This window comes from Pleurodeles waltl, chromosome 1_1 (genome assembly GCF_031143425.1).
Source record: "Pleurodeles waltl isolate 20211129_DDA chromosome 1_1, aPleWal1.hap1.20221129, whole genome shotgun sequence".
In the NCBI taxonomy this organism is placed as follows: domain Eukaryota; kingdom Metazoa; phylum Chordata; class Amphibia; order Caudata; family Salamandridae; genus Pleurodeles; species Pleurodeles waltl.
Window position 1 is genome coordinate 386,340,939 of NC_090436.1, and position 26,400 is coordinate 386,367,338.

General features: G+C 45.0%; 1 protein-coding gene across 2 annotated transcripts in view; it reads right to left on the reverse strand.

Moving 5' to 3' along the window:
• The window catches only part of JMY (junction mediating and regulatory protein, p53 cofactor), a 651,557-nt gene that overhangs the window by 385,731 nt on the left and 239,426 nt on the right, over positions 1 to 26,400 (reverse strand). For both annotated transcript variants that reach the window (XM_069223266.1, XM_069223256.1), the window contains exon 6: positions 3,345 to 3,532. In XM_069223266.1, coding sequence (XP_069079367.1) covers positions 3,345 to 3,532 — 188 coding nt within the window. The remainder of the gene's footprint in view (positions 1 to 3,344; positions 3,533 to 26,400) is intronic.

Sequence of the window (26,400 nt, forward strand, 5' to 3'; positions counted from 1 at the left end):
TAGCACTTTCAGTATTCATGCTTGTGGCAGCTGTGCAACACATTTCTCTCCTCACTGAATCAATCTGTTTACTCTCCTTTCCTGGAGGAACAGTGGATGACTGTGCAACAGCATGGGACTTATTAGCCGCAGACATGATAATGGAGTTAGGAGGAGGATCAGATCTTAGAAAAAGAAGGTCTTGAGCTGGACCTTTCTATTTTTTTTAACAGGCTGGTACGAGAAGACTTTGTAGATGCTGATGCTACAAATAACTGCACTGCAGCTCCCAAAAGATATAGGAAATAAGGACCTTGATTATCTCCTGTGATGCAGAATTTCAAACATCACCAACGTAGTGGTGGCAGGAGCCGGGACAGGAATGCTAAGTTTATCTGCTCTTCTTACTATTACCTCGCTGACAGTATTCATTATAAGTATTAAGGTAATCAATTGGCAATATGCTTACCGGAGCTGATTCCGATGCGGTCAGAGAATACTCCCCTGATGGAGGCGATCCAAGGTATGGGATGGATTTGACAGAGAATGATCACGCCGACTAGAGTTTCAGTGGAGCTTATTTTTCCACTATGACATATATAGCACATTAAAGGACAACAAGATCTTCTTAGAGACATGGATCTAGAATGTTGTCTTTTCCATGAGATCTCCTTAGGAAGAGACTGAGATGGATCACTGGTGACTTAAGGGTTTGGAGTAGTAGGAGGCGATAATGAGAATCGTGGAGAGTCTGAGCTTCTAGGTGTTGGAGTAGGAGACTGACCACAAGCATTACATCTCTTGTGGTAGGTGAGTATCTTCTGGAATACTCAGTCAGACCAGCTTGTTACTTGACAATGGAGCCAATTCCACTGCATATTTCTGGAATACGGAAGCAGAAGATGGTCTTGATGGTGGTTTCAACATCGATTGAGAGGGTCTTTAGGTGCCAACATTGATGGAAGTGATATTGACGTTGCAGGTGTCTTGGCATTGATGATTGCCCCGATGGCAATTTGCTGTTCCTTCTTGACGTAACATTCAACATCATACTTGTATCATGCTGTCTACAACAATACTTGTTTTCAAAGTTGAACAGTTACTTTTTTTTTTTCTTTTGCAGTCTTTAGATCTACTACACTGTTGGGTAGTCCCCAGCGCAACAGCAGGGTGCAGAGGTAGATGGAAAATAATTTCTCGCCCCTCATGACATCCTGAAGCTGTTTTCTGATGCTTTTCCTCTAGAAAGAGCAGCCTGATCCTGTGTCTCTCCTCCAGAACACTTTTTTTTAAAACAATGTGTGCAGTCCTTGGGATGTTGACCATCAGGAAGGTTAATGATGCAGAGATCATGGGCATCTGACTGGGCTTTTTTCTTGCCACAGGCAGGGCACTTCAAAGAAAGTTAAGGCAGTCCAAAAGGAAAGAAACTGATAATTACTGTAAGGAAATAGATGAAAAACATCTCAAGTCTAGAAGGACATAGAGTGTGTGGTTAAACCACATGTTAAAATGTTTTTTCTAGAGAGAAGACCGAAGGTGCTGACCTCAATGTTCCAGGATCCTGTTGCCAGGAGCCAGAAAAATCAACTGAACTATCACCTCTGAGACATGATGGGACACTGGAGGAAGAATAAAGCCTTTAAAGCCACAGTGCCAATTTGTATTTATTTAGCTATGCAGCTGACATGTTATCTGTGCCCTACATTCCATTTAACTTTCCTTTAAAAAAATAAAAATAAAAAAAAAGATATTTGTGAGAGATATTTCTGATCACTTCAGATTTAGTGGCATTTAGTACACTTGGAGATACTTTGAAAAAGAAAACATAAATGAAAGTTGACCATTTCAAGCCTTTTTAAGCTGAAAAAGTCTATTGTTTATGGACAAGATATACTCCTATACATCACAAATCCGGTGACCGCCAAGCGAGAGCAAAGTAAGTCTACTCCCAGCGGGCAGGAACAGAAAAACTTCCCCTGCATGCTGGGAGTGGGATTTCATCTGTTTCCCTGCCCGATGTCAAGCAGAAAGGACTGTTCCTGCACACAGAGAGAAGCATTTTTAACTTCTCCCTGCAAGTGGGAGCAACTGCCGCTGGACCTTGGGCCAACCACATACATGTTATGGCATGCAAATTCTTCCTGCTTTTTACTGGGATGATGGACAGCTAACTAAACAGCCCCTGGAGTATTTTTTATCTCCAATTTTGGAGACGTGTTGTTGAAGCAGGGTAATATGAGCACATCTCCACCAAAGAAGCACTTACAAAGCCTGTCGCTCACCATCTTCAGGAAGAACCTCTAGACGTGGCTCTTCAGATGAGCCCCTCCCCCCCACCGAAGGACCTCGAGACCCTTACGGGTGAGTAGCCGTGCTTTAAAAATACTGATTGACTGATACTACAATAAATTAAAAGGAAGTACCCTTGTTTGGTGGAGAGTCAAGTCTTTGTAGTCTTGTTGTCTCCAACACCAGGATTCACTGGAGACATTCCTTTACGCAGCTGAAGTGTGGAATATGCATCATACATCTACCAAATGAGGTAGCACTTACTAATTAGCCAGTGGGAAGCACTCCAGTTGGATAGACATTTGGGCAAAACTGTGGCCTCTTCTTGGATAAATAAGCAGGCCAGGATTCATTCTGGCACCGATGCTCATTTCACAGAAATTATACCTCTAACACTCCCCACTCCACAGGGCCTAGAAGGGGTTGGCCACAGGGCCTGGCTGCAGGCCATCCCCTGCTGAGAACGGCCAAAGGCCAGGCGTAGAATGAGGTTGGATGTAGCCAACCCCCGCTGCATTTAAAAAACCTTAGAAATTCACAGAAAAAATAACTAAGGATATGGGTGAACAGTAGAGTTAGGTTCTGATCCATAGAAATTCAGCTGTTAGAGTTATTTCAAGTAACTAGAACTCATGCCCCAAGGTAACTATAACTTGCGCCCTCGCTATGCACAGCTAATTACCATACATATTACATCATTAATGACATCCTCTATGGCATCATTGATATTATCACTGCAACATTTGTAATAACATTATTCATGAGAAAACTGCAAGGCATGGAGGAGAGTTATAGTTATCTTAGGGCACGAGTTATAGTTACTTGAAATAACTCTAACAATTGAATTTCAATTGGTTTTGTGTGTGTAAATTCAGAACCTAAGTATAATGTTCCTGTGACCTTTGAATATTTAACTGCTCTGAAATCTGACATGGGCAACATCATTATCTGCTTATGACTCTGATGAAGATCCCCTGAAACGAACATAAGGCACACTGAAGGAAAGATGTTACAGAAGGGCCTTAGAGCATACTTAAGGAAGGGCAAAAGTAACAAACAGTTAAAATCCTAACCTTTTTGTTCCTGAGGTAGGCCTTCTTGGCTGATATGCGTCCTCGTCTAGATTCCATGTGGCGTACTTTCTGCTCAAGCTTCTTTAACTCCCCCTGCTGTAGATGAAGAGATGCTGCCATGTTTTCTGTGGAAAACATTGCCTCCACGCTTTCATAAGTATCATAGTAGACCACTTCATCTCTTTTCTCTGTATAAAAAAACAATATCAGTTGAAGAAATGCAAAGAAATTGGTTTCAGGATTTATTACTTGATCATGTTTACAATGGTTTTAACAACAGACATTTGTGAGATATGCTCATGTATTAAGTGAAAAGAAGAATGACCACCTTGGCCATTCATACAAATCGGAGAGCAGCAAAGCACAATACACATTACCCCAATTTCAGAATTAGTAGGGTAAATAAAGGGTGCTTACTGCCAACTAAAGCAAATAAATTTCAAATATTGAGAAAAAGCCATATATAATTTTTCTAACTAATGTTACAATACATTTTTTTTAAACGGTTTGTGTATGGGGGGGACCTGTCATGTCCACAATATAGATATAAATTCAATCTTTAATGAAGGCAAACAGAAACAAGCATGGATATGCATACATAATATGATGCAATAAACATGGCACCTCCAAAACAAATCAGACACAGGCCAGCTGGGAATCAGTTTTCCACCAGACAGAGAAACAAAGACAGCTGGACCTACATAATTTCTATACCCATCTGTAAGGAAATGCCTCCTTGGCATGGTTACCCCCTGACTTTTTGACTTTGCTGATGCTAAGTTTTGATTTGAAAGTGTGCTGAGGCCTGCTAATCAGGCCCCAGCATCAGTGTTCTTTCCCTAACCTGTACTTTTGTTTCCACAATTGGCACACCCTGGCATCCAGGTAAGTCAGTTGTAACTGGTACCCCTGGTACTAAGGGCCCTGATGCCAGGGAAGGTCTCTAAGGGCTGCAGCATATCTTATGCCACCCTGGCGACCCCTCACTCAGCACAGACACACTGCTTGCCAGCTTGTGTGTGCTAGTGGGGATAAAACGACTAAGTCGACATGGCACTCCCCTCAGGGTGCCACGCCAACCTCACACTGCCTATGGAGTATAGATAAGTCACCCCTCTAGCAGGCCTTACAGCCCTAAGGCAGGGTGCACTATACCATAGGTGAGGGCATAAGTGCATGAGCACTATGCCCCTACAGTGTCTAAGCAAAACCTTAGATATTGTAAGTGCAGGGTAGCCATAAGAGTATATGGTCTGGGAGTCTGTCATGCACGAACTCCACAGCACCAAAATGGCTACACTGAAAACTGTGAAGTTTGGTATCAAACTTCTCAGCACAATAAATGCACACTGATGCCAGTGTACATTTTATTGTAACATACACCCCAGAGGGCACCTTAGAGGTGCCCCCTGAAACCTTAACCAACTACCCGTGTAGGCTGACTGGTTTTAGCAGCCTGCCACACACCAGACATGTTGCTGGCCACATGGGGAGAGTGCCTTTGTCACTCTGTGGCTAGTAACAAAGCCTGTACTGGGTGGAGGTGCTTCACACCTCCCCCTACAGGAACTGTAACACCTGGCGGTGAGCCTCAAAGGCTCACCCCCTTTGTTACAGCACCCCAGGGCACTCCAGCTAGTGGAGTTGCCCGCCCCCTCCGGCCACGGCCCCACTTTTGGCGGCAAGGCCGGAGGAGATAATGAGAAAAACAAGGAGGAGTCACTGGCCAGTCAGGACAGCCCCTAAGGTGTCCTGAGCTGAGGTGACTCGGACTTTTAGAAATCCTCCATCTTGCAGATGGAGGATTCCCCCAATAGGATTAGGGATGTGCCCCCTCCCCTCAGGGAGGAGGCACAAAGAGGGTGTAGCCACCCTCAGGGCTAGTAGCCATTGGCTACTAACCCCACAGACCTAAACACACCCCTAAATTCAGTATTTAGGGCTCCCCAGAACCTAGGAACTCAGATTCCTGCAACCTAAGAAGAAGAGGACTGCTGAACTGAAAAACCTGCAGAGAAGACGGAGACACCAACTGCTTTGGCCCCAGGTCTGCCGGCCTGTCTCCCCACTTCTAAAGACACTGCTCCAGCGACGCGTTCCCAGGGTCCAGCAACCTCTGAAGCCTCAGAGGACTACCCTGCATTTAGAAGGACCAAGAACTCCAGAGGACGGCGGCTCTGTTCCCCAAAGACTGCAACTTTGCAACAAAGAAGCAACTTTGAAACAACACACGTTTCCTGCCAGAAGTGTGAGACTTTGCACTCTGCACCCGACGCCCCCGGCTCGACTTTTGGAGAACAAACACCACAGGGGGGACTCCCCGGCGACTACGAGACCGTGAGTAGCCAGAGTTGACCCCCCTGAGCCCTCACAGCGACGCCTGCAGAGGGAATCCAGAGGCTCCCCCTGACTGCGACTGCCTGCTTCAAAGACCCGACGCCTGGTAAAGACACTGCACCCGCAGCCCCCAGGACCTGAAGGATCGGACCTCCAGTGCAGGAGCGACCCCCAGGTGGCCCTCTCCCTTGCCCAGGTGGTGGCTACCCCGAGGAGCCCCTTGGTCTCCCATTGAATCCTATTGCGAACCCGACGCCTGTTTGCACACTGCACCCGGCCGCCCCCGTGCCGCTGAAGGTGTACTTTCTGTGTGGACTTGTGTCCCCCCCGGTGCCCTAAAAAAAAAAAAACCCTGGCCTGCCCTCCGAAGACGCGGGTATTTACCTGCTGGCAGACTGGAACCGGGGCACCCCCTTCTCCATTGAAGCCTATGTGTTTTGGGCACCACTTTGACCTCTGCACCTGACCGGCCCTGAGCTGCTGGTGTGGTAACTTTGGGGTTGCTCTGAACCCCCAACGGTGGGCTACCTTGGACCCAAACTTGAACCCCGTAGGTGGTTTACTTACCTGCAAAAACTAACAAACACTTACCTCCCCCAGGAACTGTTGAAAATTGCACTGTCTAGTTTTAAAATAGCTATATGTCATTTATGTGAAAACTGTATATGCTATTTTGCTAATTCAAAGTTACCTACCTGAAATACCTTTCATTTGAAGTATTACTTGTAAATCTTGAACCTGTGGTTCTTAAAATAAACTATGAAAATATATTTTTCTATACAAAAACCTATTGGCCTGGAATTGTCTCCAAATGTGTGTTCCTCATTTATTGCTTGTGTGTGTACAACAAATGCTTAACATAACTCCTCTGATAAGCCTACTGCTCGACCACACTACCACAAAATAGAGCATTAGAATTATCTCTTTTTGCCACTATCTTACCTCTAAGGGGAACCCTTGGCCTCTGTGCATACTATTCCTTACTCTGAAATAGTGCATACAGAGCCAACTTCCTACACCATCCAGTAGACTGAGCCAATAGGATCTCTTCATAATCCCTATTCGAACACAGTTAAACTTAAAATCCTAGAACAGAAGTTGTCAGAATTAGCTAGTTTCAGTTGCTTACTGGTTCACAAAATATCACTACGGTCTACGAAAAGAACATCACTTGCAATATGGCTCCAACATCATTCCAATTTAGCCCACCTAGGACTTCTTGATTCACAGATGACTTGACAGTCACTTTTCCACAGACAAACTTGTCATGATAATCAAAGGAGCAACGACACTCACATTGCGTAACTTGATGACCTCATCCACGTGTTCAAGCTGTAATATTAGTAGGCATGCACAGCTCCAAAAGACTCTTACTCATGTTGATCACTTCCAAATACCAGCTGAAGACACCCAATCCAATCTACCCTCTGAACCATCAATCTATAACTACCAAATATCACCACAAATGTACAAACCTTTGAGTAATAATCTTGTCGCATGCATAGAAACAACATGCCCGCGCCATGTAATGGGAGACAAAAAAAGGAGCTTGTACTTTATACTGCTATGTTGCAACTTGTTTATCACATGCAAGATCAGTACAGCCATAAAGCATCAATAAACTATAACTCGGCTACTGAACCAACATACTATTAAACATTTAGAGGTTCCTCAGCTTCATCACATTAAGAGTGTGTTCTTTAACCAAACATCAGACATCGACAGACAGAATGAAAGAATGCTACACACGAAATAAAGAGGGTATTCAGAACGGCAAACTCTGTAAATTGCAAGTTACCTACAATAAAAGTATTAAGGCTGCAAGCAAAGAAAGCTTCATAAACTAAAAGTAAATACTACTTACCAGTACTCAGAGCTCTGGCTCATGTAGTTAATTTTAATTAGCATTTCTGTAGCATCTATACCATGTAGATAAGCTGTAAAATTATCTTGGTGGACTTATATCATAAAACACCTTTTTCTTTCAAATAAAAACAAACTGAATGGTTAACACAGATTCCCAAACAAGTTCTTAAAGAGCCAGGCCCAATCCATGATTACAAGGTACCCACATAAGATACATTTACATACAAGTGTATGGACCTCCTTTCCCTAGACTGTAGTTACGTTAGTAAACCTCGATTAATTAAGGTGTTCTGGGATTATCCTGGACACATATGGCAAAAACATCCATGCTCAACAGGGAATAAGGATTCTGCCCTTTAAAAGACAGGTCCTTCCAGTAAGGCAATCTCCTCAATTTTTTGTCTCTCTGAAAAGAGGATCAGGAATCATCACTAGCATAGGACTCTAGTATTCTTAGTCCATAAAGATCCTGAGTTAGAAATGGCTGGTTATTGTCTGCCATCAAAACCAGAAAGGAGTATGTTGCCCTGTAAGAATCTATTCGTGTTTTGAAGTTCCACAGATTCAAATGATTAGCATACTCCTGCCACCTAGTGTTGGGCTCAGACATTTGCAACTTGCTGGTCTTTGAAGAAGTCTTTTGAGTCACAAGGTAGGGGACTCGTCCCATAGCATGTATTGATCATGGTCATTGGCTCCTTTGTTAGATTGTTTATTTGGCTTGATGAGTGATAGTAGGATAAGAGCATTAGAGTGAGAGTAAAGATGACCATACAAGTAAAGTTGACAGGGGTGGGTGTTCTAGTAGAGAGGAGTGTACATCAGCCATTGATGTCCGGAAAAGAGGGTGGGCACATATGAATCTATTGCACTACATGCTAAGAATAGATGCTGGCAGGGTAACATTACATTTGTACCATGTGTTGGCAGCAGATACATACACTTAGCATTAAATGTAAAGTAATGCTACCCATAAACATTGGCTAGACAATGGTTGAGGTAGATGTCTGTAAAAGTGTTCGTAATATAGCTTGACCCACACTAGTTTGTTAGGTAGCGGAGACATCAACACAGCAGTGTTTTGTGAATGTATGTGGGTTATTCCATGTAGCTGCTTTATAGATATCCGCTAGTGCAATCTTTCTTAACAAAGCTATTGAGGATCCCTTTTTACATGTAGAGTGAGCCCTTGGACCTCCAGGTAGCAATCGCTTAGCTTTGTGATAGCAAGTCTGTATATGCCTTACTATCCATCTTCCAATTTCTGCTTTATAGATATGGAAGCACTTGTGTGAGTCTGAAAAAGCAACAGAATATTGCTGTGTTTTGTGAAAGGGCTTTGTTTTCTCAAATTAGTACATTAGTGGGTGTATAAAGCTCTTTCCGCTACCTAGTCCGATTTAGGAAAGAACACTGGCAGTGCGATGGTCTGGCTGACACGAAAAGCAGAAGCCGTTTTAAGGAGAAACCTGGGGTTTGTTCTTAGTACTAATAATTATCTGTATATATGTGGAAGAAAGGTTCTTCCAGAGTGAGGGCTAGGAGTTGGCTTATTTGTCTAAGATGTTATAGCCACCAAGAATAATACCTTCCATGTAGATCACATGAATATAGTGGTTCAAAAGGTGGACCCATAAGCCTGGTGAGAAATATGTTAAGGTTCCAGACTGGTGCTGGTGGGATGGAGGGAGGAATGACCCTTTTTAATCCTTCCATAAAGGCTTTAATTACCAGGACTTTAAAAAAGGTGTGTTGTCTGCTTTGCATGGTCGCAGCAAGTGCTGCTAAGTTTAGTCTAATAGAGGTATACGCAAGGCCTGCTTGTTATAAATGGAGTAGGTAACAAACAATGTCTTGTACTGTGAGAGAAAGTGGCTGGATTTGTTTTGCTATGCAGTAGTGAACAAACCTTTTCCATTTGGCTGTGTAATAGGCTTGTGCGGAAGACCTGTAAGCTTGTTTGGAATGGTCATACATTCTTCCAGAAGATTGAGACCTCAGGAGCCAGGTCGCTAGATTCAGTTGCTTGGGGTTGGGGTGTACGACCCTTCTCTGCTCCTGGGTCAGAAGCTGTGGCCAAAGAGACAGCTTCTTGTGTTGTACAAATGAAAGTTGTAGGAGGGTTGTGAATCATGCTTTTCTAGCTCATATTGGGGCTATTAGGATTAGACTGAGGGATGTTTGTGTGAGAATGGAATAAGGAATGCGTGGAAGAGGAAGAAAAGCGTAAGTAAATATCCATGACCAGATAATCCATACGCCATTGCCTTTGGACTGTGAGTGAGGAAACCTGGAGGCAAAGCTTTGTCATTTTGCATACTGTTGTGTGGCAAAGAGGCTATCACTGCAGTTGCCCACTGCTGGAAATCTGAGTGGAGCAGCATGTACCTGCTGTTGCATTCCTCTGAGCATATATGCAAAGTCGTTATTCACCCCATGTAGGTATTCTGCTAGGAGATGGACGTTGTGATGTATGGCCCAGTAGTATATGCGCTCCGCCATGGGTGAAAGCTGAGCGGAGTGTGTGCCCAAAGCAGAGCGGAGTGTGTGTCCCTTGTTTTTTAATGTAATACATGGTGATCATGTTGTTGGTGCGGTTAGAACGATCTTGTGTTGAAGTTTGTGTTTACATTTTATTGACTGATTAATGGAAATCATTACAAGTAACACAAGATAAAAGTCTACATTTAATTAGTAAAATCTTTCACCTTAAGCAGATAAGGCAATGTACTACAAGATTGTTGCCTTAGAACCAATTGGAATCACACTATGCTAACAAAATCTAGTTATTTCCTTCAGTAACATTATTATCTTAAATTCTTAAACTTCTGAATTTTATAGAAACACAGGGGTCCCTGGATCTCTCACAAAATGGCTTAAGGTCAGGTCACAACACAGAGACTGCACTTGTGTTAGTAATAGACAACATCCGTCGCCACGTCGATCAGTGAGGTGCAGCCATACTTCTATTACTTACATTTTGGCCAGCACAGAAGATTCAACTGCTGGAGATGAATGGGGTCGGTGACCCTGCCCTCTGTCTACTATCTTCCTTCCTCACAGATAGAGTCCATGTGGTCAGCTGAGGGACGGATGCCTTCAGTCTTCCTTGTTCCACATTGAGTATGACTCTCTTTAATATCTACGTGGTGCCTCTGATGCAACCTTTTGGGTTTGAGATTCAGCCATTTCTGATGACACTCAAATTATTGTGACTACCTCCAATGATGTGACCTCTGTTCCCCAGTCCTTTAGGCAATGTATGTCCAGCATTAAGAAATGCATGAACAACAACGTTCTCACACTCAGTGCTGGAAAGACAGATTTTGGTCATCGGAGCCAGGACTCAATATGGTCTAAAAACTGGTGGTCCGAGAAGTGTGGGTCTCTTCCCACCCCGGTGAAATCTGCCAAAAACCTGTGTATTTTGGTTGACTACTCCTTGAGCTTCAATAACCACGCTGGTTGTACTTTCAGTACTTGTTTTTATATAATTAGTGTCCTGAGGAAGATGTTTCCTTTTATCCCTAAGGATTTATGTCAGGCTGTTGTTATCGGGCTTATCACTTCTCAATTAGATTATTGTAATTCCCTATACCTGAATACTAACATGAGAGGCATCAACAAGTTGCAGGTGGTACAGAATACAGCTCCCAGGTACATTATGAATATCCCTAGACAGGTATCGGTGAGGGAAGGTTTGTGTGCCCCCACTGGCTTTCTATCATAAAGAGAATTGTTTTTAAAGCAATGTGTATGGTCCATAGGGTCCTTCACCCCCAGAACAGCTTAATCCTATGCTTCATTGATATATACCATCAAGACCACTTAGATCTTTCTCTCATAGACTGGCAACTGTTCTAAGATTTCTCAGAGCCAGGTGGGGAGGAAGGGCTTTCTCTGTGGGAGCGGCCAAACTGTGGAATACCTTGCCTTCCCACATTGCTGATACAGAAACCTTTCCAACCTTTAAAAAAACACAACTGAAAACATGGCTCTTCACTCAGCATGGCTCTGAATGAGTGTTTGTTTGTCTTGTCGCGTCTCTGCTAGCGCTTTGAAGTCTTCGGGTTTAGTGCACTCTACAAATGCTTATAACATAACATATAGATGTAATAAAAAAACTTCTTATAAACACTATTTCTAAAAGGTCTGTACAAAATAATGCTAAAGTTTCTACACTTAACAGTTCCCAAAGAAGAGCTCTCCAGTGAGACTTTCACTTTTCTCATTCCACAAGCCCTCTCAAAGGCTGTGAACCATTTGGTGATGTCCTCACCATCCTCATATTTGGGGACAAGCCCTTTGGGGATTTTAGGGTCATAGGATTGCTCTCTGTCTCTAGTTATTAAATTGCTGTTACCATTATTGGTTGCTAAGCCCATTTCTGCTCGCTCCCTTTATATAGCTAGGAGCCTATCTTCCAAAGCTATTCTTTTGGCCAACCTTGCTAAAAGGCTGTCTTCTTCACTGAGACTGTCTTCAGTGGACCCAGTAGAAGCTGACCCACCGGTGTGAGGTCTATGTGCTGTGGGTACTATCCTTGAGGACAGGGGTACAGAGGCCCTGCCCTCCCAAGTTAGGTTAGGAGGAGGGAGGTCATTATCCTGATTTCTAACTTCTTCCACATCCGAGGGGAGATCTTCCTCCTCAGCAGGGTGTTCCTTTGTGTACTCTGCCAAGAGCTCCTGGAGCTGGACCTTCGTAGGGTTAGAACCATTTTTAATATTTTTGAGAATGCAGAGAAACCTTGGCTCATTCATCTCGATATGGAGGTAAGGGGCCTCGTCGAGCTCCACAACCATATCCTCTGAGCTGCTCATTATTTTACTAAGGATGGGGATTTCCTTTAGGAACTAAGACTACTTTTAGTTACTGTATGAAGCTGGCCTGGTGGTTGGTGAGCACCTACGGAGTTATCACCTTATATCAGGTCCAGGGATCCCCTATTGGTTAAGTGTAGGCAGTGTTTAGGAAGCCAGGGCTCTATAGAGGTAGCTGTGGTTGAGCAGCCAAGACGTATTAAGGAGACATAAAAAGCTTATGAAATACCACTATAGTCACACAACACTTGCACACATAAAAGAACCACATAGTGTTACAAAAACAAAGGTACTTTATTATAGCAACACAAATACTAGAACACTGAATAGGCAATCCCCCAACTGGAGGTAAGTAAACACACTATTATATACACACTAGCAATTAATAAATAGCACAGAAAGCAATAAGCATTGGTAAAAGTAATAAGAAATAGTAAGGGCCCTAGGGGAGGGCCAAACCATATACTAAAAAAGTGGAATGTAAAAGGCAGTCACCCACCCAAGGAAGTGGAATCACTAGAAAGGAGTTGAAGGAACTAGGAACTCCAAGAGGTGAGTACCAGAGTGACCCCCAGCAACCAGGAGCACAGAGGTAAGTACCTGTTTTTCCCCAAAAGGATTATGCAAGAACCAACCAAGACTGGAAGAAGCCAAAGGTGGATTCTGACAGAAGAGGACCTGCAAAGGAAGGGGATTAAGTCCAGTTTGTAATGGAGTGCCCGGCTGTGGCAGGAGCGGCTACCCACCCTTCTGTGGATGGGGGACAAGGTAGACGGTGGATGAAGAAGGTCAGCAGTGCAGAGGAGGATCTACAGAGGAGTTCCAGAAGTGATGCACGTCGGCGTTTGTGAAGCAGTCGGCCAGTAGTGCTGGAGAACCACCAAGATGCCTTGGCAAATCCAAGAGACGGAGAGCAAGGTTTGCAAGGCTAAAGAGGACCAGCAAGGTCCAGGGGACTCGACCCAAGGAGGGGTGTACAGGGTGACCCTCAGCAGTTGGGAAAGTCACAAGAAGAGGAGGCATCCCTCACAGGCAACCCACTGACAGCAGACACATGAGTTGCAGTGCGGCCCACTCAGCACACCTGGAGGAGTGTCCCACGTCACTGGAGTAGCAGGCCAGGGACTGTACTTTGCAGGAAGGAGTGCTGGGCGCAGGGGCTACATGGAGCCTGAAGATCTCTTGGTGGAGGGGCAAACAAGCCTTGGTAGCTGCAAGGGTCACGTTGCACCGGGGTACTGTCCTGCAATTAGAGGCAGGGGGTTACCCTCTCCCAAGTTGGACAGCTGGCAGAGAGAACCAAGGGGACCACTCCAGACCACCACCTGTGATGCAGGATCCACGCAGGAGGAGAGAGGATCGACGCAGCTGGTCGTTGTTGCAGTTGGTGCCTGCAGATGCAGGGGAGTGACTCCTTCACTCCAAGGAAGATTCCTTCTTACTTCTGCAGGCTGAAGACTCGCTGCCCTCAGAGGATGCACAGCCGGGGAAATGTTGCAGTTGCTGGAAGGAGTCAGATAAACAATGTTGCAGAGCGGAGTCTTTGCTGAAGTTGCAGATTCTTGGTTCCTGGAGGGTCCAGCTGCAGTCCCAGTGGCCAGAAGATGAAGTAAACGATGCAAAGGAGTCCAGTTGGAATCTTGCACATCAAATCTGAAGACCCACCAAAGAGGGAGACCCTAAATAGCCCGTAAAGGGGAATTGGTCTCCTAGCAGGGTGACCACCTATCGGGAGGAGGCTGTGACGTCAACTGCCTGACCTGGCCACTCAAATGTTTCCAAGGGCTTCTGTCCACCTTCGATTCAAGATGGCAGAACCAAGTGGCCAACTGGAGGAGCCCTGGGCACTCCCCTTTTAATTGTCCAGTTTCGCACTAGAGCAGGGACCGGGGTCCCTGGACTGGTGCAAACTGGTTTATGCAAGGAGGGTACCAAATGTGCCCTTCAAAGCATACCAGTCGCTTGGGGAGGCTAACCCTCCCAAACCATGTAACACCTATTTCCAAAGGAGAAGGTGTTAACTCCCTCTCCCACAGGAAATCCTTTGTTCTGCCTTCCTCTGGCTGAGCTGGTCAAGCAGCAGGAGGGCACAAACCTCTCTGAGGGGTGGCAGCAGCACAGGCTGCCCGGAAAACCCCAGAAGACTGGCAGTAGCAATGCTGGGGGTCCTCTAAGGAGTCCCCAAAGTGCATGGAATCATACAACCAATACTGTCAACAGTATTGGGGTATGATTCAATACCAAATATGCCCAGGTTCGGAGTTACCATTATGTAGCTGGACAGGGGTAGTGACCTGGGTCCAGTACATGGGTAAAATGGCTTCCCAGCACTTACGAATTCCAGGGAAATAGAACTGGAGTTCGTCGGGGCACCTCTGCTCATGCAGGCGTGCCCTCGCATACAGGTACCTACAACCTGCCCTCTGGGCTAGGAGGGCCTACCATTGGGGTGACTTACAGTGACCTGTAGTGAAAGGGTGCATGCACAAAGCAACCACATTTAGAGGGAGAGAGCACAGTCACTGGGGTCATGGTTAGCACGATCCCAGTCAAAACACACAGACAGCAGGCAAAAAGTGGGGGTAACCATGCCAAAATGAGGGACCTTTCCTACACTGGCCCTTGGGGGGTGGGGCTGTCCAGAGGGCCATCAGTGGCTCCTTGAGGGGAGGACCCCCCTCCAAATAAAATAGCCACAGGAGGTGGTGGTACCCGGGACTCCGAAACAGACCCTCTTTTCTTTTAACATTTACCCCGAGGAGGTGGTGGCCCCGGGGGCTGTGGGGGGCTGCCCCCCTGGTGTACAATATAAGATGCCCTGCCCTGGGGAGGTGGTGGCCCCCAGGGCTGCAACCTACATACAATTTGAGCAATGTCCCAGACAGGTGATGGTCCTCGGGGCTGCGGGAGAGGGGGAGGCATGCGGCCACCCCGCATTCAATTTAAGACATGCCCCATGGGAGGTGGTGGTCCCAAAAGCTGCGGGGGGGGTTGGGGGTGCACTCCCCCTGCACACAATTTGAGGCATGGCCCGGGAAGGTGGTGGTCCCCGGGGCTTGGGGGCAGCCCCCCTGCATACAATTTAAAAAATGCCCCATGGAGGTGGTGATCCCCAGGGCTGCGGGGGGACCAGATGCCACCCCCTCTCCCCCACCCAGCATGAAAATGGAAATTACTCCTGGACCTGGCCCACCCAGGGACCACACAGAAACAAGGATGGGAGCATAAGCTAGATTTTTTGTTCTTGCTTTTTTGCTGCAAATTTTTGCATTTTGCAAATTAAAGTCAATAAATTTAAAACAAAAAATGCATTTTAGCCTGGTGGGGAGCGGGGGTGTTCACCTACCACCAGAGCTAAGGGGGCAGGGTGTCCCTACCCTGGCCCCTTTTCCTTCTTTTCACAATTTGTAGTGGGACTCAAGTCAGTCCCAAGATAGCTGCCGACACTTCCTGGTTTGAAGTGTGGACAGCCAACGAGAGCTCTGCATTTGCCGTGCATAAGCTCTTAATCTTCAAAGTATTCGCAGCCAGGGAGATACTAATTTGTTTTCTTTTTAATGTATCAAAAACTACTGAACGGATTTACACCCAAAAATAAAAGCGTCACCTGCGTAGCTTCCTACAGAATTTGGTGTAGTTCCATCCAATGGTTCAAGCTGTAGTTGTGTCTAAAGTGCCTATGGGAATTAATAAAGGAAACAACTTTTTAAACCACCCCCCGGCCCCCGCTTGACAGATCACCCCAAACTTTCTGTGTGCAACAAGAATCATCGGCAACCTTTTTATTTGGAAAAATTTAGTGAAGATTTGTCAAACGGTGCCAAAGATACAGGCAAGTCAAAAAATAAATGCTTTTTCTATGGAAACAAGATCCAAACTATAACTACCTAGTGGCAACTATAAATACATATATGGAAAATGTCATTTACCCAGTGTATATCTGTTTGCGGCATGTAGTGTTACAAGTTGTTTTTCTTCGAAGAAGTCTTTTCAGAGTCACAGGATCGAGTCACTCCTCCTTTCAGTTACAGTGCATTGTTTGATTGTTTTCCAGCAAAGGGTGAAGGAAGGAGTGATAGAGTATAAGAATATAAAGAGATGTCCATGCAAGTGTAAATGTATCTATATATGTACAATGATAAACTTTAACGACTACAGGCTTCCAGGGAGGAGGGAGGGTGCATGTGAATCTGCAGCATTACATGCCACGAACAAATGTACACTGGGTAAGTGACATTTCCGTTCGATAACATGTGTAGCTGCAGATACACATGCTATGCATAGACTACAAAGCAGTTAGTCCACCCAAAAAATAGCGGTGGTTAGCCTGTAGGAGTTGAAGTTGTTTGAAATAGTGTTCTTAAGACAGCTTGGCCAACAGTGGCCTGTTGCTGTGAGAGTGAGAAAACATCAACACAATAGTGTTTAGTAAAGGTATGAGGCGTAGACCATGTGGCAGCTTTGCATATATCAGCCATTGGTATGTTTCCTAAAAATGCCATTGACTGATTTTTCTTTCTTGTAGAATGTGCTCTAGGAGTGTTTAAAAGTTGTCTTTTTGTCTTGATGTAGCATGTTTGTATGCATCTAACAATCTATCTTGCTAAGCCTTGTTTAGATATAGGATTGCCTTTATGTGGTTGTTGAAAAGCAATAAAAAGTTGTTTTGTTTTCCTAAAGTATTTAATGCTATCAATATAGTACATAATAATAGCTCTTTTGAGATCTAGAGTATGAAGAGCTCTTTCTGCAACTGAGCCTGGCTGTGGAAAGAAGACTGGCAATTCCACTGTTTGGTTGATGTGAAAAGAAAACACTACTTTTGGTAGAAAGTGTGGAATTGTCTTAAGTACAACTTTGTGTTTGTGTACTTGGAAAAAAGGTTCCTCAATAGTGAAGGCTTGTATTTCACTAACTCTTCTTAATGAAGTAATAGCTACAAGGAAGGTAACCTTCCATGTTAGAAATTTAATTTGACAAGAGTGCATGGGTTCAAAAGGTGGGCCCATGAATCTTTAAGTACGATATTCAGATTCCAAGAAGGGACAGGTGGTGTCCTAGGTGGAATAAAGCGTTTTAATCCTTCCATGAAAGCTTTAATAACAGGGACTCTTAACAGAGAAGTACGCTGAATATTTTGTAAATATGCAGATATTGCAGTAAGGTGGGTTTTGATGGATGAGAAAGCTAAATATGATTTTTGTAAATGAAGTAGGTAGCATACAATATCTTGTATAGATGCTGTGAGTGGATCAGTATTTTTAGACTGACAGTAGTAAACAAATCTCTTCCATTTGTTAACATAACATTGTCTGATAGTAGGTTTACTTGCCTGTTTAAGCACTTCCATACATTCTGATGGAAGTTTTAGGTAACCAAATTTTATGACTTCAGGAGCCAAATCGCTAAATTGAGAGCATTGGGGTTTGGGTGCCTGATTTGACCTTTACTCTGTGTTAACAAATCTGGTCTGTTTGGTAGTTTGAAATGAGGTACTACAGACAGGTCTAGGAGTGTTGTGTACCAATGTTGACGTGCCCATGTTGGGGCTATGAGCATCATGGTCAGAGATGTCTGACGAAGTTTGCTGACCAGAAAAGGAAGGAGTGGGAGAGGGGGAAAAGCATAAGCAAATATCCCTGACCAATTGATCCATAGAGCATTGCCTCTGGATAGGAGATGTGGGTGTCTGGATGCGAAGTTTTGGCATTTTGCGTTTTCGCATGTTGCGAATAGGTCTATTTCGGGTGTTCCCGACTTTTGAAAGTACTTTTGAAGTACTTGGGAGTGAACCTCCCATTTGTGACTTTTTTGGTGATTCCTGCTTAGGAGATCCGCTAACTGATTGTCCATTCCTGGAATACATTCTGCTAATAGATGATTGTGAATTGCCCATTTCTATATTGTCTGGGCTAGCAGAGACAGTTGAGATAAATGTGTCCCGCCCTGTTTTTTGAGGTAATACATGGTCGTCATGTTGTCTGTTTTTATCAGAACAGTCTTCTGTTTGAGAAGGGGTTGAAATGCTTTTAGGGCAAGAAACTCAGCCAATAATTCCAGGTGGCTTATGTGAAATTGTTTCTGTTTGGGATCCCATTTCCCTTGAATGGTATGATTGTTGAGATGAGCTCCCCAACCTATCATCAATGAGTCTGTTATTACGGCCTGAGGCACAGGGTCTTGAAATGACCGCCCCTTCATTAGATTGCTTAGATTCCATCATTGAAGGGACGTGTGCGTATGGCGGTCCATCAACACTAGATCTTGAAGCTGACCGTGCACCTGAGACCATTGTTGTGATAGGCATTGCTGTAAAGGCCTCATGTTCAGTCTTGCATGTGGAACTATGGCTATGCAAGATGCCGTCATCCCTAGAATTTTCATGAAAATTCTTACAGTGTATTGTTGATTTGGTGGGATATGTGGGATGAGATTTTGGAAAGCTTGTATCCTTTGTGTATTTGGGTATGCTAGGGCTTTTTGAGTATTTAGAATAGCACCTAGGTAAGGTTGTACCTGTGCTGGTTGAAGTTGTGACTTTTGATAATTTAGAGTGAACCCTAGTGTATGCAGTGTTTCTATTACATATTGAGTGTGTTTGTTGGCATTGTATAAAACTGCTTGATTTTATTACCCAATCGTCTAGATATGGAAAGACGTGAATGTGTTGTCTTCTTAAGCAGGCTGCTGCTACTGCTAGACATTTTGTGAAAACTCTTGGAGCTGTTGTTATGCCGAATGGCAAAACTTGGAACTGGTAATGTTTTCCGACTATGACAAACCTGAGGTATTTTCTGTGAGCTGGATGGATGGGTATATGGAAATACGCATCTTTGAGGTCTAAAGCAGTCATGTAATCTTGCTTTTGTAGTAGTGGAATGACATCCTGCAGAGTTACCATGTGAAAATGTTCTGACAGGATGTATAGATTGAGAGGTCTGAGGTCTAGGATAGGCCTTAGAGTGCCATCCTTTTTGGGAATGAGGAAGTATAGTGAGTATACAACTGTTCCTTGTTGAGAATGTGGGACCAATTCTATTGCTTGTTTTAGTAGTAGGGATTGCACTTCCTGTTGTAACAGTTTCTGGGGACAATTTGTGGTAACGTGGTGGAATGTTTGAAGGGGTGGAGATTAACTGTAGGCAATAGCCATTGTGGATAATTGATAACACCCAATTGTCTGTGGTGATGTTTTGCCAATGAGAGTGAAATCTTTGTAGTCGTCCTCCCACAGGAGATGTGTGTGGTGGAGGGGTGGGAAAGAAGTCACTGTTTGGATGGTGTAGTGGCTTGCTTTGAGGTTTGGAATTTGCCTCGGTTTCTGAAGTATTGTCCTCTATAGGACCCTCTAAAGCCCCCCTCTTTGATATTGTGTCTGTTGTCCCTGCTTTAACTGGGAGTTAGAAGGTTCAGAGGATTGTGGCTTAAATCCTCCTCTGAATTGGGGTCTGCAAAAGGAGCCTCTATATGGTGTGGTATATTATGCTCCCCATTGCCTTTGCAGTATCTGAGTCCTTTCTCAGTTTCTCTATGGTGGTATCCACTTCAGGCCCAAATAAATGTTTTTTTTTTTTATTGAAAGGCATGTTAAGTACTGCCTGTTGAATTTCTGGTTCAAAAACAGAAGAGCGTAACCATGCATGCCTTTGTATTGTAAGGGCTTAAGTTACACTTGTTGCAGGTATATCAGCAGCATCGAGGGCAGACCTTATCTGATTATTACTTATAGCCTGTCCTTCCTCTACAACCTGTTGTGCTCTCTTTTGATGCTCTTTTGGGAGGTGCTGTATGAATTATTGCTTCTCATCTCAGTGGGTGCTATTGTATCTGACAAGGAGTGCTTGCGAATTTGCAATTTGCCATTGATTAGCCAGCTGTGTGGCTACTCTCTTGCCAGCAGCATCACATTTCCTACTCTTCTCACAAGGTGGAAGAGCATCTCCTGATGACTGTCTGTTAGCTCTTTTCCTAGCTGCAGTCACCACTACGGAGTCTGGAGGAACTTGATGTGTGATGTAAAATGGGACAGTAGGAGCAGGTTTGTGTGTGATGTAATATGGGTCAGTAGGAGCAGGTTTATATTTTTTGTCAATCCTAGGAGTAATTACTCTAGCTTTGACAGGCTCACTGAAAATTTAGTCAGCATGTTTGACCATTCCAGGCAACATTGGGAGACACCGGTATCTAGAATGAGTGGAAGACAGAGTATTGAATAGAAAATCTTCATCTAGGGTTTCAGAGTGCAATAATACCCCATGGTAAGCAGCTTCCCTAGAAAACACCTGAGTGTAAGCAGTAGTGTCTTCTGGTGGAGAAGGCTTGGAGAGGTATAGATCAGGGTCATACAGATCCCAAGGATCCACTGTATCTCCATGCACATATAGTGAGTGTGTTGGAGAAGGTAATGGTGGTGGACTATTGTGAGGAGGTGAAAAAGAAAGCTGTGGAGAGTGAGGAGGAGAATTAGGGAGAGTTGCTGGCTTCTCCTTGTTTTTGAACCTTTGCTGGTGGTTGAGCAAAGTCTAATTCCTCTTGAAAGGCCAGCTTTCTTTTAGTCTTTAAAGGAGGTGCAGTCAAAATTCTGCCAGTCTCTTTATAAATATGGATTCTAGATTGTCCATAATGTCCAATATTTGCTGAAACTCAGTGTCCTCATGATCAGGATTGTAAGATTCTTGCGTCTGCTTCGAGATTTGTTTAAGTTTACTCGAAAGTCCTTGTTCCTCTATGTATGAGGCTTTTTTCAGCTCTGAAGCCTGAATTGTTTTCAGTCCCGAAAATGAAGTCGGCTGTTTCGGCTCCGAATCAGGGCGTTGAATCTTCGACTCTGAGGAGTGAGGACGCTTACTGGAGTCCGAGGTGGAACTTCTGACAGACTTGCTCGACTCCGAAGTAGATGGAGGAGTGGCCTTTTTCGGTGCCAAACCAGAAGGTCGGTCGCCTACAGTCTTTTTTCAGGTCGACCTTGGCCTTCCGGCAGTGGTGTACCCAAGGCCTTCTGAAGTTTTATATATATTGGAGTAGGTGCAGATGTACTCACATGCTAGCCAGCCGAGATGGGTCTATCTTCTTCGGATTCCTGCTTGAAATCCGTATCTCGAATGGAGACTGCTGTCTGCGCCTACTCTTCTTCTGTGACAACGAGATGTACTGTGCTTTTTGGTGCCATTTCCAATCTTCGGGCTCTACGATCTCTTAAAGTCGTCTTAGATCGAAACGAACGACAGGCCTCGTAATCTTCTTCTCGATGGTCAGGAGAAAGGCACAAAAAATTCAAACCCGATGTTGGTCTGTATATGGGTGCTACGCGTGGCACCGAGGGCAGAATCGAAAGTCCGAAATATTAGGTTTCCACGGGGTAGGCCTGAATAGGCCCGAGTCGGGCGCACGTGCCCCGAAGGGCGAAATTTAGATTCCAACAGTACTACGAGTTCGATGCTAGATGGAAACGCGATTGAAACAATACTGACGATTTAATAGGTTTTCTAAGGTTGTCCGATCCGAAATCTCAGAGCGAGAGGAAACACGAACCCATCAGTGGAAAGAAAACAATCTAACAATGGAGTCGATGCCCGTGCGCACTGTAATCGAGAGAAGGTGTCATGCCATTAAACATATATATATGTGTAAAATAATATTCAAGAGGTACTCCAGGGTCCCAGAGTATGGGTAGGACTGTAGGAAAGTGCCACTGTTAGCATGGTTACCCCCCCTCCCCCCAACTTTTTGCAGGATACTGATGCCAACTTTGAAAGTGTGCTGTGATCCTGCTAACCAGGCCCCAGCACGTGTTCTTTCCCAAAATATGTACCTTTGTGTTCACAATTGGCACACCCATGGCACCCAGTTAAGTCCCTTGTAAAAAGGTACTCATGGTACCAAGGGCCCTGTGGCCAGGGAAGGTCCCCCAGGGGCTGCAGAACATATTATGACGCCCTAGGGGATCCCTCACCAAGCACATGCATACTGCCTTTGCAGCTTGTGTGTGCGGGTAAAGAGAAAAAGGCAAAGTCGACATGGCACTCCTCTCAGGGTGCCATGCCCACAAACCACTGCCTGTGGCATAGGTAAGTCACCCCTCTAGCAGGCCTTGCAGCCCCAAGGCAGGATGCACTATACCACAGGTGAGGGCACAGCTGCATGAGCAATATGCACCTACAGTGTCTATATCCATTCTTAGACATTTTAAGTGCAGTTTAGCCATGCTGAGTATATGGTCTGGGAGTCGGTCATCACGAATCCACAGCTCCATAATGGCTTCACTGAATACAGGGAAGTTTGGTATCAAACTTCTTAGCACAATAAATCCACAATGATGCCAGTGGGGGATTTATTGACAAATACACCCAGAGGGCATCTTAGAGATTCCCCTTGTATGTTAGCCAAACTAAGAGTGCAGGGCTGACCGGTCTGTGCCAGCCTACAACTTTCAGACAAGTTTCTGACCAAATGGGGTGAGAGCCTTTGTGCTCTCTGTGGCCAGAAACAAAGCATGTCCTGAGTGGAGGTGCTTCACATCACCCCCCTGCAGGAACTGTAACTCCTGGCAATAAGCCTCAAAGGCTCAAGCCTTGGGTTACAGTGCCCCAACGCACTCCACCTACTGGAGATGCCCGCCCCTTTGACAAAGCCCCACTTTTGGCAGGAAGTCTGGTGAGAAAATTGAGGAAAACAGGGAGGAGTGACCACCACAGCTGGGACCACCCCTAAGGTGTTCAGAGTTGAGGTGACTCCCCCCTCCCTGCAGAATCCTCCATCTTGGTTTGGAGGGTATGGACCAATAGGGTTAGGTTTGTGTCCCCCTCCCAAAAGGGAGTGGACACAAGAAGGGTGCAGCCACCCTCAGGGACAGTAGCCTCTGGCTACTGTCCTCTGACTCCTGTGGCGCTTCCAAATCCAGGATTTAAGGGCTCCCCTGAACCAGAGTTGTCAGATTCTTGGAGACCTCACAAGAAAGAAGAACTACTATGCTGGAACCCCAGCAGAGAAGAAGGAAGACGCAAACCGACTTGGCCCCAGCCCTACAGCCTGTCTCCTGCTTCAAACAACCTACAACAAGAAAGCAACACATTCTGCGGGACCAGTGATCTCTACCAAGCTCCAGAGGACTGCCTTGCACCCCAAAGGGCCAAGATCTTTCCGTGGACATCGGCCCTGTCCAAGAAGAAACTACAACCAAGGGACTCCAGAACCTCCCCGGATCCGTGAGCCCTGACCACCCTGCACCCGACGCCGTTGGCTGTTGGTCAAGTGACCCAACCAGCTGGACAGAGTCCCCAGGCGATTGTGAGCAAGTGCCCACCCTGGGTTGATATCTCCACCCCTCTACGATGACGCCTGCAAAGGGAATCCCGGGGACCTGCGAAGATATCCGACGCCTACAAGACCACTGCACCTGCAGCCCCCAGGCTTTGGAGAACCCGGCCTCCGGTGCAGCTACTTTCAGCAGGCAGCCCTCCTCACTCTCCAGCCTGTGGTTTGTCCAAGTCGATCTCCTGGACCTCACCTGCAGCATCTGAGTGACCCCGGGGTCCCCTCATAGATCAACATTGGAAACCCGACGCCTTGTTTGCACCCTGCACTGGGCCACCCCAGTGCCGCTGAGGGTGTGTGTTTGGTGCCTACTTGTGCCGCCACCCCTTCAGGCTCCTCTAAACCCCCTAGGTCTGTCCTCCAAAGCCGTAGGTACTTACCTGCAGGCAGGCCTGATTTTGAGTGCTCCCAGTTTCCACAGGAGCCATGTTAAACCAACCTCAACTTTGAACTCTGCACCTGGCCGGCCCAGTGTTGCTGGCTGGGGTAAACTTCAAAACTTCAACCCCAACCTGTGGACATCCTAACCCCCAAAGACAGGAACTCCAAGTCTTGTATTTATCTTGAAACGTACCTGCTAACTAAACCCCCCCCCCCCAAATTGCACTGTGTCAACCTTTTAAACAGATTATAGCTATTTATTAAAAAAACTTATAAGTTGCCAATTTGAAACAAAGTGGTATTGATACATATTTTGGTTACTTACTTGCAAATGTACTTGCCTGCAACTTGAATCTTGTGGTTCTAAAAATGAAGTACAAAAATATATTTTTGCTACATAAAAACATTTGTCTTGGAGTTAGTCATTGAGTGTGTGTTTCACTTATTGCCTGTGCGTGTACAACAAATGCTTTTCACTACCCTCTGATCAGCCTAACTGCTCGACCACACTACCACAAAAGAGAGCATTAGTATTATCTACTTTAGCCTCTGTTAAGGCTCTGGGGAACCCCTGGACTGTGTGCACACTATATCTGATTTGGATATACTACATACAGAGCCAGCTTCCTACAGATCCCTATTTGACTATATGCCTAATTAACAAGAAAAAAGGAATAGTTTCTTACCTCAAACTCAGTTCTCTTGCAGGGGTATTTCTATGATAGTCATAAGCGTTGAATAGTTCCGCCCGCCCGCGGAGACCCCGGAGCACTTTTTCCAATATATTCTCTTAAGTGTTCACGTTTGCCTTACTTCAGGAAGGCCAGCAAAGTCCCTTAAGAATGTCAATATGCAGCCTTAAGGAAGGCTACAGTGGCCGAAATTATTCTTCTACTTTGATTTAAAAAGGACAAATAGCTAAGGCACATGCATTCAAACGCATTAATGAGTTGAACATTTAGCAGAAAAAAATCCTTCACAAACCTTTTTGTAATGCAAAATAATGATGGAGTGCAGGGCAGTGTAGCTCATAGGCTGCAATTATAAATGATGAGACTGTGTCTTTAAAAACAACTAGTCCTCCAGTATCCCATCATGCCTAGAGAGGCAGAAACCTCAGTTCTTTTTGTAGGTAGTCCTAGCTGAGAGTAATGATACACCTGAGATATTATTTTGTCTACTCCACCGGGGAGGTGGGACGGTTGCTTATGACTATCATGAAAATAACCCTACGAGAGAACTGGAGTTACAGGTAAGAAACTATTCCTTCTTTAGTAGTGGATTTCCATGTATAGTCATAAGCGTTGAACAGAATAGCAAGCCCATCCCATAAACGGTAGAGGAGTAGATAGAAAAATAATGAAATACGCTATCAAGAAAAGAGGTTCTTGAGAGAAGCCTGTCCTACTTGAGCATCTGTCCTGAGTCAGGACAGTAATGTTTAGTTAACGTGTGGACAGACCTCCAGGTTGCAGCTCTACAGATCTCTGCAAAGGGAACATTCCTCATCAAGGCAGTCGTGACAGACTTGCCTCTGGTAGAATGTGCTCTTGGTCTGCCAGCTAGGGTTTTGATAGCTAGCTTGTAGCAAAATAGAGTACAGGAGACACTCCGTTTAGAGATTGATTGTTTGAAGGTGGCCAGACAGGTGCTAACCGGACCATAATTAACAAACAATTCTGGAGATTTTCAAATAGTCTGGTTTCATTTAAGTAGAATTTAAAACCATCTTTACGTCTAGAGAGTGGAGAGCCCTCTCCGCTGAAAGAAAGTTGGCAAGGAAATCGAATGGTTGACATGAAAGTAAGAGATGACCTTGGGCAGAAATTTAGGATGTATATGCATCACTACCTTGGAGAAGTGGAATACTGTGTTAGGCTTGCTATCTCTGCATTTTGATGTAATTGCCACAAGGAAAGCAGTTTTCCAAGTTAGGTGTTGGAGAGATGCCTTGGTTATGGGCTCAAATGGATTTTGCATGATGCGCAAAAGGACCATGTTAATCTCCCATGGTGAAGAAGGGCACCTAACTAGAGGAAAGACCTTCGTTAACCCTTCTAGGAAATCTTTGATCCTAAAGTAAGAGGTTTGCGAAGGACCTTTTCTGTATGCAGTCAGAGCTGCCAGATGGGCTCTAATAGAAGAGAGTTGTAGACCAGATTTAGCCAGGTGTAACAAGTATGGAAGGATGACATCTTCCTGGCAAAATGTAGGGTTTATCATTTTCGAGGAAAACCAGATGCAGAATCGCTTCCATTTGAAGGAATATGCAGCTCGGGTGGATGGCCGTTTTAACTCTTTTAGGATCTCCATACAATCCTGTGAAGGATTTAAGT